Here is a 14,594-nt window from a genome sequence, read left to right as displayed (position 1 = left end):
TATATATCTAATACCTTCTCTGAGGAATTATAGCATAACTGGTTTTTAAACATTTTTTCTAAATTTGAATTCCAACTCATATCATTTGTCCGTTTTTCTTATCAAACCAAAAAATTTCAATTTTTGATGGTATTTGATACAGCTGGCTGTTTCAAAAATGAAAATTACTGTTAAAAAGAAATGTTTTATTTGATAAAGCAGATTACGCAGACTATCAAAATAGTTGTCGACTTTCAAAGTTTGGTATTATTTAAACTGATAAATGAATTAAATTTTTTTGTCTTCCATCTTGTAGAACTTTTAGTTAATTTGTAAATTCGGTGGAGAATTCTAAACAAAGATCCGAAATTAGCAAAATGGTGGACATTTTTTTGAAAATGTTGAAAGACAATTTATTTGTTAAAAACCTAGCAGTTTTCTATTCTCATTTATCTTTAAAAAAAATTTAAAAATCTTTAAAAATAATATTCTCTTAAATTAATAATATCGATAAATTAAAAAAAAACTTTTACTTACATTTTTTGCCCTGAAAGTCTATTTTAAATGATAATCACAGATGCATTTTTAACTTCTACTCATTTTGTCTTAAATTGTTCTTTTTTTATAATTATTATTCTTTAATAAAACTATCATATCAACCACAGAATGACATAAAATCGTACTTTTATCAAAAAAACACAATATTTTATTTTGAATTATTCTTATTTGAATACAAAATTGTCAAATAAACAAGAGGGAGGAAAGCGTAAACAATTTTTTTAGGTCTTTTCAAGGGGAATAATTTGGTTTTTTATCTGTTGTATCTTGTGTTATTTAGAAAAATATGAAAATTAGAGAATTTTGCACATCAAATTTTGCGACCACCCTGATTTATTTATGTCAGTAATTTATTTGACTTGTATTTCTATTTCTATTTTTTTGGAGTAGCTTAATCTATTCATGTATTTCTTAGAAATTTATTTTAATAGAAATTTCTTTTTTTTGCAAATAATTTTCTTAGTTAGGTTAAGGATTCAACTTTTATGTTAAAAATTCGAATTTTTTGGTTTAATTCAACTGTATTTTATTTATTGATAATTAAAAATATTTTTTGTTGAATATCTATTATTGTCTTATTTTGGAAACAATCATCTCTTTGGTTGAAATTTGATCTATTTTGCTGAAAATTCGTCTTTTTAAATTTAAAATTCAACTATTTTAGTGATTTTTAAAAATTAATTTTTGTAACTAAAAATGTATTTTTTCATTTTTGTTGAAATTTAATATTTTTTAGTTAAAAATTTGTCTATTTTTGGTAGAAAATTAATCTTCCTGATTTGAAATTTCATCGGTTTTGTTTGAAAATGCAACTTTTTGGTGGAAAATGACTTTTTTTGTGTGTGGAATGTTCATATTTGCTGGTTGAAAATTTATCTTTTTTACAGAAAATTCGTATTTTGGCTTGAAAGTTCAACAATTTGGATGCATTTTTTTTCTTTCTTGACTTGAAAATATTTATATGTTGAAAATTTCTCATTTTAGTTGAACATGATTTATTTACTGAAAATTGAACTTTTCTGGTTTTAGTAGAAAATTTGTTTTTTTTGGGCGATAATTTAATTATTTTATGTTTAAATTCAACTATTTTGTTGAATTTTTGTCTTTTTTGGTGGAAATTATATATTTTTTGTTAAAAATACAATTATTACATTTTTTGTCAAGACACCATGTTTGTAAGTTGAAAAATTAACCATCTGGTAAAAAATGCAACTGTTTTGTTGAAAATTGAATTATTCTCTGGCAATTTCATATCTTTTGTGGAAAATAGAATTGTTATTAAAATTTGTATTTTTTAATTTATTTTTTAAAATAATGATTTCATTTTTGTTGAGAATTCATCCTTTTTTTAATTCAACTTTTCAAGTTAAATGTTGATTTTTCTTCTAAAAAATGTGTCTTTTTGGCTTGAAAATTGAAGTATTTGGTTGAAAATGTTCTTGGTTGAAATTTTCTCTTTTTTGATTGATAATCCAATGATTTTGTTGAAAAATCATCTTTGTAGCTTCACAATTAACTTTTTTTACCAAGTTATTTTTTTCTGGTTTAAAAGTAAAATGTTTACTACAGCATTCAACTTCTTATTTTGGAAATTCAACAATTTGGTTGAAAATGCAACTGTTTTTGCTTAAGAAAATTCAAGTATTTTGTTAAAAGTTGCAATTGTATGTTAAATATTCGTCTATTTTTAAAGAAATTTATCCTTTTGGATTGAAAATTCATATTTTTATTTTGGAACGTTAAACTTTCTTCTAAAAAATTCAATTATTTGGTTGAAAATGCAACTGGCTTAACTTAAAGTTTAATCTTTTTTATTTGAAAATTCGACCATGTGGTTGAAAATTCGTATTTTTAGGTTGAGAATTCACCAATTTGGTTCAAAAATCAATTATTTTGCTTCAAATTTAAGTATTTTGCTAAAAATTCAACTGTTTTGTTTAAAAATTCCTTTTTTATTGTGCAAATTCGTTACAATTTTAAAATTTAATCTAAAATTGTTTTATTTCGTTTTCAAAATTTTATGTCAAAAATGTTACAATATTAAAGTTCTGGTCTTCGAATATTAATACTCAAGAGAAATTCAGGTAATAAAAAAAAGTTTTTCGTCCACCCTGCATCTTTAAATTCGTCGAGGGAAAATATTTTCTCGAAAAAACTAGGAAAATCCCGATAATTTCAAATTGTCTGATCGCTAGATACCCTGATAGTTTAACATTGCAATATAAATTCTTTATTTTTCAAATTAAAGCTCTTAAAAATGAAACTTATTTCCTTTTTTTAGATTTCCCTGCAATTATGAGTATTTCCTTAAAAGCATTCGAGTTTTTCATAAATATTTATTTTTATAAGTGATAGAAACGAGCAAAATATATTTCAAACTTTATAATTTATTTTTATTTTTAAAAAAGTCCAGGTCTTTAAAGGTCTTATTATTGTTAATTTAATTTCAAAACTTTCTCGCGATCATTGAGAATCTCTGGGATTTCACTTCGAGAGAAAGTTGTTTTCAGCTAGTGGCGAAAATCCTTGTGCGAAATTCCATTATTTTCTGGATAAATGTGCATCGGAATTAATTGATAATTTGACCAAAAAATCGTAATTCTATGAAAATAAATGCTTTTCAATTAAAGAAAAAAGGAATATCTCAATGAATATAAAAGAAAAAAAGTTAATCTTCTTTTCTATTTATACTATTTTTATGGATTTTCTGTCCTGAAGCACAATTTTATTTGGAATCTAATATCCTCTAAGCGCGCATGCGCATTTGTCACGTGTCGCGAAAAGTCGAGTCACGTGACATTTCTGTCCATTTACTTCTGTTTCTGTCACCAGAGCTGTCACATTCTGTCTGTGATGGTTGGAAAATTCGTCATATCGTTGTGTTGTTTTGTTTAGTGATAGTCTCTCGTTTTTGCAGCAGGTGAGCAAACAAAAATTGCACAACCGCAAATATTTCTTTTAAACGTAAAAAATTAATCGGCCTCGGAAAAATGGTATTCTGTCAAACTTCAATTTGAAGGTTATAATTCAAGTTTAGCACTATTTCTAATAATAAACTAACAATTACAATAGCAAAGCACATTGCAGTCTTTAGATCCTCAAATTATTGACTGATTAATCTAAAAGGTAATTTTTTTTCAATATCTGGAAAGAAAATTTGCAAATAAAAAGTAATAATTGTCAATCAATCCACGCACCAGCCTTTTTTGTCCTAGACTTTATATTCCTTTGTCTATTATCACATTACTTCCCGTAAACCAAATACGCTTTTATTTCTGTGACTAATTTTATTGAAAATCTGGTTCAATAAATTCATTGTGTGGCAGAGAATTTACTGTTGGGCGACTTTTATTAGGGTGAGGAGACTTCCTGTTTTTTTATCGCTTTTCGGAATTTTTGTGCTATGTCCTATTTTATTCTTGCCCGAAAACGCAAATTCGCGATTTTTATAGCGCGAACATAAATCTTTGTTCACAATTTCTGTGGGCGCAGTCTGATTTTTACTATTTAATTTCAAAAACTTGACATGTGTGAAATTTTACTAATATTTAAAAAGAAAGGAATACATTGCATGTTAATATAAATCTTATTGAAATTATAATTTCGGCTTCCAAAAAGTTTTTTTTTTGTTTTTTAGAAACTTAGAGAATGCACAATTTAGTTAAAAACGAAAAAGTCAATCCTTATGGTTTAAGTTTAATTGTTTTGTTTAAAATTTGGATTTTCGGGTTAAAAATTCAACTATTTTGTAAAAAATTGGCTTTTTCGCCTGAAAATATCAAGTTTTGGTGGAAAATTGAACTATTTGGTTCAGAATTTTTTTTAAGATGTGTAATTATAGTTAAAAATTGGTGTCCTTGGTTAAAAATTTAATTTTTTTTATAATTAATTTTTTTAACTGAGAATTAAACTTCACCATGTTTGAGAATTTGTATTCTTTATTTGAACATCCAATTATTTGCTTGAAAATTCTGCTTTTGTGATTAGATCTTTTTGGTCGACAATTCAGTTATTTGGTTTATATTTTTAATATCTTGTTGAAAATTTATATTTTCAGTTCGAAAATTCCATTGTTTGGGGAAAAATGGTCTTCTTTTGTAATATAAATATCACGTTTTGGATGAAATTGTTTTTCTTTATTGACTAAAAAAAATTCTTTCTTACAAATTTTGCTGTTTGGTTTACAAAATTATCTGCCGTAAAATTCGTCTTTTTGGTTCAATTAAACTGTTTTTGGTTTAAAATTAAAATCTTGCTTTGTTGAAATAACAACTATTACATTTTTCGTTAAAAGCTCAACTGCTTAATTGAAAATTAAACTACTTTGCCAAACAATAGTTTTTTTGGTGACAATTCCTTATTTTTATTTAAAACTTTTTTTTCGGTCGAGAACTTAATTTTTTTTCATTTTATTCATTAATTTTTCAACTCAAAATTTAACTTCCATTTTTGTTTGAAAATTTAAATTTTTAGTTTAAAATGTATGTATTTTGTTGAGAATTTCTTTGGCTAAAAATGTAACTATATCATTCAGAGTTTCTTTTTTTTATTAGAAAATAATTTTTTAAACTTAAAATAAAGCTTCCATTTTTGGTTGAAAATCCATCTTTTTGACTTATAAATTCGTTTTTTGGTAGAAAATTAATTGTCAAAGTTGAAAATTCATCTTTTTAGTGGAAACTTCACATACTTCGTTCAAAATTCATTCTTTAAATTACTCATCTTTACAGTTAAAGATTTGTTTCTTTGCTTCAACATTTTACCATTTTGTGAAAATTATTTTTGTTGAAAATTAAATTTTAACGGAGAATTGAACTGTTCCCAATTTGGTTAATATAATTTATTTTCTTTATTTGAAAATTTGACTATTTGATTGAAAACGAATTTCTTTGGTTGGAAATTGAATTATTTTGATAAAAATTTAAATTTTCGGTTTGCAAATTCAGCTGCTTATTAGACAATTCATCTTTTTGGCATGTTTAATCTTTTTTGGATAAAAATTCGACAGCTTGGTTGATAAATAATCTGTTCTCATCTAATATTTTCAATTGTATTGTTTAAAAATTCGTCTTCTTTGGTTGAATCCAATTGTTTTTGGTTTCATATTAAAATATTGTTTCGTTGATATATCAACTATTACATTTTTCGCTGAAAATTCCACTACCTACTTAATTGAAAGTGGAATTACTTTTTTCAAAATTCTTTTTATTAAAAAAAATTTTTTTTTATCATTTTAATTCACAAGCTTTTTTTGTTGAAAATTCAACTGTTTTGTTGAAAATATGTTTTTAATTGGTTAAAAATTAATTTTTCAAACTAGAAATTAAACTATTCAATTTTTGGTTGAAATTTTTGTTTGTGGTAAAATATTAATCTACTTGGTGAAAAATTCTTCTTTTTGGTTGAAAATGTGACTATTTTGTTAAAAATTCATTTTTCTGGCTATATATAAATTTTTTTATGTAAATATAACTATTCCATGTTGGGTTAAATTTTTTTAATTCATGTATTTTAGTTGATAATTCGTCTTTTGTGGTAGAAAATTAATTTGCATGGTTGAAAATTTCTTTCTTTGGTTAAAAATTTTAATATTTTGTTAACAAATTTTGTATTTGATTAAAAATTAATCTTTTTTAGTAGAAAATAAATTTTATTGTATGAAAATTTATCTTTTTGATTGAAAAGCCATTTCCTCAGTTAAAAATGTAACCTTAAATTTATATCCAAGGACTTTCAAATGATTTCTACTTATTTCAATGGATTATTACAATTTTAAGGGATTTTAATGATTTTCTAGAGAACTTGAGGGAATGAAATAAATTTTATTCCAAGGGATTTCTTCGAATTTTGTGGGTTATGGACGATATTTAAAAAGATTTTAAAAAATTTCCCAAATTCTCAAAAATATAGCTGGAAAATTTCAAGAAAATATTTTTTTTTGCAGAATTAAAAAAAAATTAAGAAGAATTCGAATTATTTTAAAAGATGCTTAGAAGTTGTGAATAAATATCAAAAATAATTTGAAATTTGAAAAAAGTAAAACAACACGTAGATGTCTCAAGATTTAAAAATAAAATTTTGAAGGTTTTTAAGGAGTTCTAAACTATTTAAAATTAAAATAATTGAACTTTTAATTCAAGAAGTGTTTATATTCAGTTTATGACAAAATTTCAAACCGGGAAATGACCGGAAATTTTTTCTGTGAATAAAACAAACAAAACCTGTAAAGGCAGAAATCATTAACAAATCCTTTAACATTATTTAAAAACTATGGAATTTCTTTAAAATTTCTATAATTTTAATTGAAAATTATGGCTTTGAATGCGCTATTCAAAAACAAATTATCCGAGGCATTGAAACTAAAGTTTTTTCTTAAATTAATTTCTAGATTAATTCTTGGAGGTTTCAAGTTTCGCAATATTGTAGTTTCAAATTCAAATAATTATTCAAAATGACTAGACCATTTCGCTACTAAATATTCCAAGATTTCATATTAAAAGCCTTCATATTCGGTTTTGAATTCGATAATTTTAGATGTAAATATAAGGCGATTTCGAACTGCAAAGCTTATAATTGTGTAATTTCAAAAAATGGAATCATCACAGCTCTCTTGTTTTATTATTGTGTGTTTTTTTTTAATTTTCAGGGTAATATCTTAAAAGTCTCCGTTTTTTAGTTAAAGATTTAAGCAAATAAATCATTTCAAATTTAAAAATATTTAATTGGAAAATTTAAAGAGTGACTAATAGTTCGATTTTAAATGTTCGCCTTCCATAGTTTTCAATATTGCAACTAAAATTTAATTGTTTGATTTTCGGAAAGTTTGATATGCAATTTAAAATTATTAGTTTTTAAGTGATTTAAGTTTACTTCAGTTAATTTAAATTTTAAATGGTTTCATTAAAAAGAAAAGTTTTAATATCACAATTTTTGTGACTAAATTTCGTCAGTTTTAAATGAAGTTCGCATTTGTATAAGTTTCAAGGTCCTGAAATAGAAGTCAAATCTTAATCGCTTTAAATTTAGAATTCTTCAAATTCAAAAACTTCCAATTTTTTATTATTCAACTTTGAACGCTTTTGAATATAAATACAATTTCAATTCCTCAGAATTTTAAATGACCTAATCTTAAAATATTCCATTTGTAAGATTTTGACATTGTCCTATTTTAAAAACTTTTAATCTGAAATAATTTAATTTCATAATTCTTCAATTTAAAATAAAATAATTTACTTTGCAGTGCTTCGATTTAGAAATTCTACAATTTAATTCCTTTTTGTTATTACATTGTCCAAAATCCTTCAATAATCTTTTTAATTTCAGAAGCCATTACTTCAAATTTAATAAGTATTATGAAAAAAAATTTTAACACAATATTAAAAAAATTTGTGTTATACTTGATTTCTAAATTCGCATATTTCTCATGTTAGGAAATGAAAATACAGATAAGTGAACGTGCGATTTGCGCGCGTGTAATTACTACTAGTCTGTAATAAAATTTATCTTTGCATTTTTCTTTAATAGACACAAAAACTTCCTTATTCTACTTATATGAATCAAAGTCAATTGATTTTTTTTTTCAATAAAATCTGCTGATACTTATGAATTTCCGCAATTGATCATATATGTGAAAAAACTGTGTTTTGCAAAGAGAGTTAATTTTTTTCCAAACCGGGAGAAATCACGAATATTTACCGGGAAAAAGCCGGGAGACGAAAATTTGAAAAATAGTGACCACCGTGAAGATGGTTTCCTCTTTCGTAATGTAAAAATAAATGTTAATTCATTCTGGATGGCCGCTGGACCGGGAAACATGAAAAACCGGGACATGACCTTGAATTTTTTTAAACCGAGAAATGACAGAAAATCTTTACTTTGAAAATGTTTCATTTTAAGTTTTCATTTTTAATTTAAAGAATTTTAAAATGCAGCCTTAAATACTTAAACAATTCAAAATTAAAAGCGTTTGAAGTTGAAAATTCTTGATAAAAAATATTTTTGTTTTATCAACTGTAAATATAAATAAATTATTTTTTAATGAATCTGTAGTTTAAGTATTAAAAGGGAGCAATAATTTATTTGAGAAAACGATTCGAAATCCGTTCAAAGTTAATAATTTACAGATTTTAATGTTAAAAATTTTACTGTTTCAATTCGAAAGTCCTAGTCATTAAAAAAAATGCAAACGTCAGATTAAAATTTTCTAAAATATTTTTAACTTAAAAATAACTTCATTATAGTGTATTGGTTATAAAATATTTTTTCAATCTTAATTATTCCATTTTTAATCCATTCCATTTCAAAAAATTTTAATTAAGAAAAAGAATATTTATTATTTAGAAATATTTTTCTGTCCATCTAAGAGGATTGAATTGAAACTATATATTTAAAAGGAATAAAACTTAAACTGAATTGTTTGACATAAAAAGTCTTGAATCGTTAAAATTTCGATGAGCTTTGAAACTTTGAATGTTACAATTTTGATTGATCTTTTTAAAAAGGTTTAATTTGTAAGTGAAATTGTTGAATTTAGGTTTTTAAATAACAATTTAACACTTATCATTTGTAGACAAAACTTGAATAAGTATAAGAGATATTTAGCTTTTTAAGATTTTTAAAAGGCTTCAAAAGAATAAAAACATTTTCTTAACATTCTCAGGAAAATGGAAAATAATTTTTCATTTTCGAAAATTATTTTAAGAGAGTATTCAAAAAGGTTTAAAAATATTTCTCATCATTGGTTTTTTAATTTATCTGTTCTTTAAGTAATAAAAAGTGAACAAAAGCGATTTGAAAAAACGATTTTAAACCAGTTCAAAATTTTAGAATTTTCAGATTTTAACGATAAAACTATAATAATAATATAACCAATTCAATTAGAAATTTTTAATTTAAAAAAAATATTAATTATTAAATATTTAGCAATATTTGAATTTTTATTTAATACAAGTAAATTGAAACCAAATAATTTAACTGAATTGTTTGACATAGAAAACCTGGAATCGTTAAAATTACGAAGGGCCTTTAAACTTTAAACGTTACAATTTCAGTTGTTGTATTTGAAAAATGTTTAATTTGCAAGTGAAATTTTTTATTTTTATGTATAATTTACAAATGAAAAATTATCATGCCAATTTTTCGAAGTTTTGTTAAAATCTTCTAGAATCTTTTTTATAATTTTGTTTAAATCTTTGAAAAACTTTTTAAATATTCCCTTAAAATAATTTTTCAAAATGAAAAGTTATTTTAAATTTTCCTAGGAATCTTAAGAAACTGTTTTTATTCTTTTGAAGGCTTTCACAACCCGTGAAAAGAATGTAATTTTTTTTTGTTTAAATTCTGCGAAAATGTACATTTTGTTTTAAATTAAGCTATCATTTCAAGTTTTACATTATTTTTGAATCTTTTCAAAACTTCTACATATCTCTTAAAATTACTCAAATTTCGCCTACAAATAATAAATGTTCAATTGTTATTTATACATCCAAATTGTAAAGAAAGTTACTAAAATTTGAAATATTTTCTGAAAATTGTAGAAAAAAATTCAATTCATTTTGATTGATATTTAGAAGTTCTGAAATAATTTCCAAAATTATTTTTAATTTAAAACCAATTAAAAACAACTTCTAGATTTCTCAAGATTTTTAAATAAAATGTTGAAGCTTCCCAAGGATTTTTAAACTATTTGAAAAGAAAATAATTTAATTTATAATTTAAGAACTGTTCAGTTAAATTTTTTTTTAATTTTTCAATATTTGATGTTTCTAGCTTAAAATTCCTTAAAATTGTATAATTTTGAAAATTTTAAAGTTCATTGATTGATTTTTTAGTTTAGTGCATTGAAAATGATAACGTGGATTTCTATTTTTTTTATATTGAAAAATGTTAGTACCTTTAATTTTATACGCGTAAATTATTGAGCATTTGAATACAACATTTGTTAATTAAAAACTTTTAAATTTCAATTTAAAAGTTCAAAATTAAACAGTTTCAGTTTGAATGCTTTCATTTAAAGCTCAGTTTTTATTACCTCATGTAGAAAATTTTGTTGCTTTAGTGTTCCATTTTTTGAATTTCATTGACCGTGAAAAATGTTTGCGAATCGGGAAATGACTGGGAATTTATCTCGTCGATTAAAACTGCTACCCTGTCTAAAAAAATTATAAATATAAATAAATTTAAAACAACTTCTAGATTTCTCAAGATTTTGTAAATAAATATTAAACTTTTTCAAGGATTTGTTATCTATTTAAAATGAAAGTAATTTAACTTATAATTTAAGAATTGTTTAAAATAATATACTTTAAAAATGTTAAAGTTCACTGATTCTTTAATTTAGAGTATTGAAAATGATAACATGGATTAATTTTTTACAATTTATGTCTGAATGAACTCATTGATTAATCAGAGTTAAAAATTCTAAATTTTGAAGTTCATCTGCATTTCATTTAAAATTGTTAAATTGAAAAGTGTTAGTACCTTCCATTTTTCACGTGTAAATCATTGAACATTTGAATACAAGCTTCTGAATTAAAAAACATATAAACTTCAATGTCATAAGTTTAAAATTCAAGAGTGCCACATTGAGTGCTTTAATTTGTAGTTTATTTCTTATTACTTCTGATGGAAAAATGTTAAGCTTTAGAGTTTCATTTTTTAAAAATTTTTATTGGCAGGGATAGATGTAGGCGAAGCGGGAAATGACCGGGAATTTTTTCTCTTTGGATTAAAATGGCCAATTTCAAATTAAATTTTGCAATTAAATATGCTTGCAGGTAAGAGAAAAAAAGCACCGTCAAATGCAAAAACGTCTCTAGAGTGTGAAAATGGTGTACAGCTATCGCCGGACAAGCAACTTCATGGATCAACTCTTTAATGATCTCTTTCAAGAATGCAAATACGTTGCTCCTGGCGCGAGACTTTCGTATTCGTTGCGAAATCGCCTAGAAAAATACAAAGTTGATGTGCGGAAGGAAATAGTTTCCCGCATGAAAGATGGTTACGCTCCTCTGTTCATCGCTTGCAAGAGAGGTCACGTCGAGATTGTCGAATATCTGATTTCGGTTTGCGATGCAGATGTCGAGCAACGAGGAATGTACGAAGTGCCTGACGACAGATCAGTCCATTGCGTCACTCCCTTATGGTGTGCCGCGGTATCAGGAAAACTGCCTATTATCAAGTGCTTGATATCCCATGGAGCCGAAGTGAATGCAGTCTCGGACAGTGGATCCACTCCTGTACGATCAGCTTGTTTCATGACACACCTCGGTAATTATTTTCCTTCAAAAGTTCATTTAGCGAGAGATTCAGGGCCTAGATGCTTCCGAGGACCTCAAAATTAAGGGATAATGTCTTTACAAATTGATTTTCTTAAGAATTTTTTTTTTCACAGTTTCTTGGGGAACATAGTTCTTCTTGAAACCTTCTTGTGCAATTTTGTTGCATAATTTGGGTTTTTAAAGTTTGTGTTTGTTTAAAAAATGAATTTTTTAAAATTAAGAAGGTCCCGAAATGCTCCCACGATTTAGAACAATTTTTTATTAAAATGAGATTATTTTGTTCTCTGTGGTGAACACTTATTTTCGTTTTTTTTTTACATTTTTTAAACAAATTATTTAAAGAGTTTTAATTCGTATTTTTTCACCACAATGGAATTGTATTGATTTTTTGCGACTGGAGTTATGCTAATAGTCTAGAATTATTTTATGGTTTCTCTCTTTTTCTATGCGCCTCTTATGATTATTACAGTGTTCACAGCCTTTATTCTCTGCCTTCCATTTTTTTTATTTCCCTTTCTTCCTCAATTTAAAAGAAAAATATACGTTTTTTCTGGTCTTGGAATCCGATTTTTAAAAAATTAACTATTTTTTTTGATGATTTAACTATTTTGAGCAAGAAAGGATATCTTTTTTTCTTTAAATGTAAATTATTTTATTTATTTATGGGAATTGATAGTTTTGATTGAAAATTCGCCACGTGTGGTTAAGAATTCTTTTATTTGATAAAAATGTAATTGTTCATTAAAAAAATAATGAAAAATATAACAATTTTAATGAGAGAATTGGTAATAAAATTAATACATAAATTGGAAAAAGTGTCCAAACTATTTTAATTATTTGATTTTCAAGCATCTTTTATTAAAAATATACTTTTTCTTTTTTAAAAAATTTTTTGACCGTAATTCAACTAGCTTTAACTGAAATTTTTGTAGGCTCAAAAGTTGAAAATTCATTTTTAGTTGAAAATAATTTTTTTTTCCATTTCATTGTTCTTGATTGGGAATTGAAATGTTATATTGAAAGTTGAAAACCCATCTTTTTTGGTTACAAATTCAACGATTTCGCTAAAAAATTCATTACTTCAAATTTTTAATTAAAAATTAAAAATGCAATTATTTAATTTTTGTTTGAAAAGTCATTTCTTTGTTGAACATTTAACTGTTTCAACATTAAACCATTTTTTTATTGCAAATCTACTGTTTTTTGTTAAAAAATTTTTTTTTCTACTGGTAATTCAACAGTCTGTACTGAAAAATATATTTTTTAGGTCAAAAGTTAAAAAATTTTAAAAGTTACAAATGCAGTTTTCGTTGAAAATTATGTTTTTTTCAAATTTCATCTTTCTTGTTTAGGATTTCACATGTTATATTGAAAGTTGAGAAACTACATCTTTTTTGGTTGAAAAAAAATCGTTTTTGGATCAAAAGGCACTTATTTCACGTTTTGCTGAGAAATTATCGTTTTTGTTTGAAAATTTGCTTGCATATGTAGAAAATTTAACTGTTTGGTTGAAAACTAAACCATTTTTTATTGGAAGTCTACTTTTGTTTGTTGCAAATTCATTATTTTCAGTTCGTAATTCAACTGTTTTTAACTGAAAAAAAAATTATTTTTTTTTTTGGTTAAAAATGTCATGTTGAAACTTTAAATATTTGATTGATAATTAAATCAAATTATATTAAAATCTATTGTTGTTTGTTGACATTTTTTTCGGTTGATAATTATACTACTTTTAAATGAAAAACATTTTTTTGTCTTTGTTAAAAAGTTTAAAATTCCTTTTACGTAGAATTTTTTTTTGTAAACATTCATTTTTCTTGGTTAGGAATTAAACGGTTTTATTGAAAGTTTGTTTTCTATCAAGTTAATAATTCAACTATGTTTGATTTAAAAAACATCCTATTTAGTTTAAATGTCAATTATTTAATTTATTGTTGAAAATAATCTATTTTTAATTGAAGGAAACATATTTTTTAGTTTAAATTTCAATTATTTTATTTATTTGTGCGAAATCATTTTTTTTTTATTAAAAATAAAACGTTTTGGCTGAAAAATTATTAGGTACATTTGGTTGAAAATTTTACTGCTTTTTGTTGAAAACTCTTTTTAGCTTTAATTGTAAATTATTTAATTTATTGATGAGAAATCATCTTCCTTGATTGAAAATTAAACCATTTTTTATTATAAATCTATTTTATTACTTTAAAATCTCTTTTTTTCGGTTGATAATTCGACTATTCTGAACAGATAATTTTTTTGTGTTTCAACAGTTCAAATTTTGAAAAGTTAAAAATTGATTTTTAGTTTAGGATCAATTTTGTTGAAGATTCATCTTTCTTGGTTAGGAATTGAACTGTTTTATTGAAAGTTCCTTTTCCTTTGGGTTAATAAATCGACTATCTTTGATGAAAAAACAATCATTTTCAGTTTAAATGTAAATTATTTAACTTTTTGTTGAGAAATCATATTTTTTGTTTAAAAATTCATCACTTTTGGTTTAAAATTCAACTGCTACCTTTTTAGTTAAATAGTCATTGCCTTGTTGAAAATTTAACTGTCGAAAAAGTTTTAAAAAAAATTAAGAATTAATAAAAATCATTCTTGAATTGAAAAACTCGACGAATCTAAAATCAAAACACACTCGAACCAAATTCAGAGTTCCTAATTTTCTTTAATTTTTTTTTTTAGAATCTCGATTAAGGTATGAATTCAGATTCCTTAATTTTTGCAATTAAATAATTATATTAATTCTTATCCTAAAATGCCTTGAAATTTCCA

General features: G+C 24.2%; 1 protein-coding gene across 3 annotated transcripts in view; it reads left to right on the top strand.

The window, feature by feature from the left end:
- The window catches only part of LOC117168067 (protein fem-1 homolog C), a 60,541-nt gene that overhangs the window by 18,045 nt on the left and 27,902 nt on the right, over positions 1-14,594 (top strand). The window contains exons 1-2 of one of the 3 annotated variants that reach the window (XM_033353424.1): positions 3,374-3,457; positions 11,313-11,805. In XM_033353424.1, coding sequence (XP_033209315.1) covers positions 11,364-11,805 — 442 coding nt within the window. In that variant the 5' untranslated portion in view covers positions 3,374-3,457; positions 11,313-11,363. Of the gene's footprint in view, positions 1-3,373; positions 3,458-3,478; positions 3,557-11,312; positions 11,806-14,594 lie in introns of those variants that run through there. The other 2 variants (XM_033353426.1, XM_033353425.1) reach the window with 2 other exon arrangements.

Source organism: Belonocnema kinseyi, chromosome 2, assembly GCF_010883055.1.
Source record: "Belonocnema kinseyi isolate 2016_QV_RU_SX_M_011 chromosome 2, B_treatae_v1, whole genome shotgun sequence".
NCBI classification, from domain to species: Eukaryota; Metazoa; Arthropoda; class Insecta; order Hymenoptera; family Cynipidae; genus Belonocnema; species Belonocnema kinseyi.
This window is presented reverse-complemented; position numbering and strand designations above follow the sequence as displayed.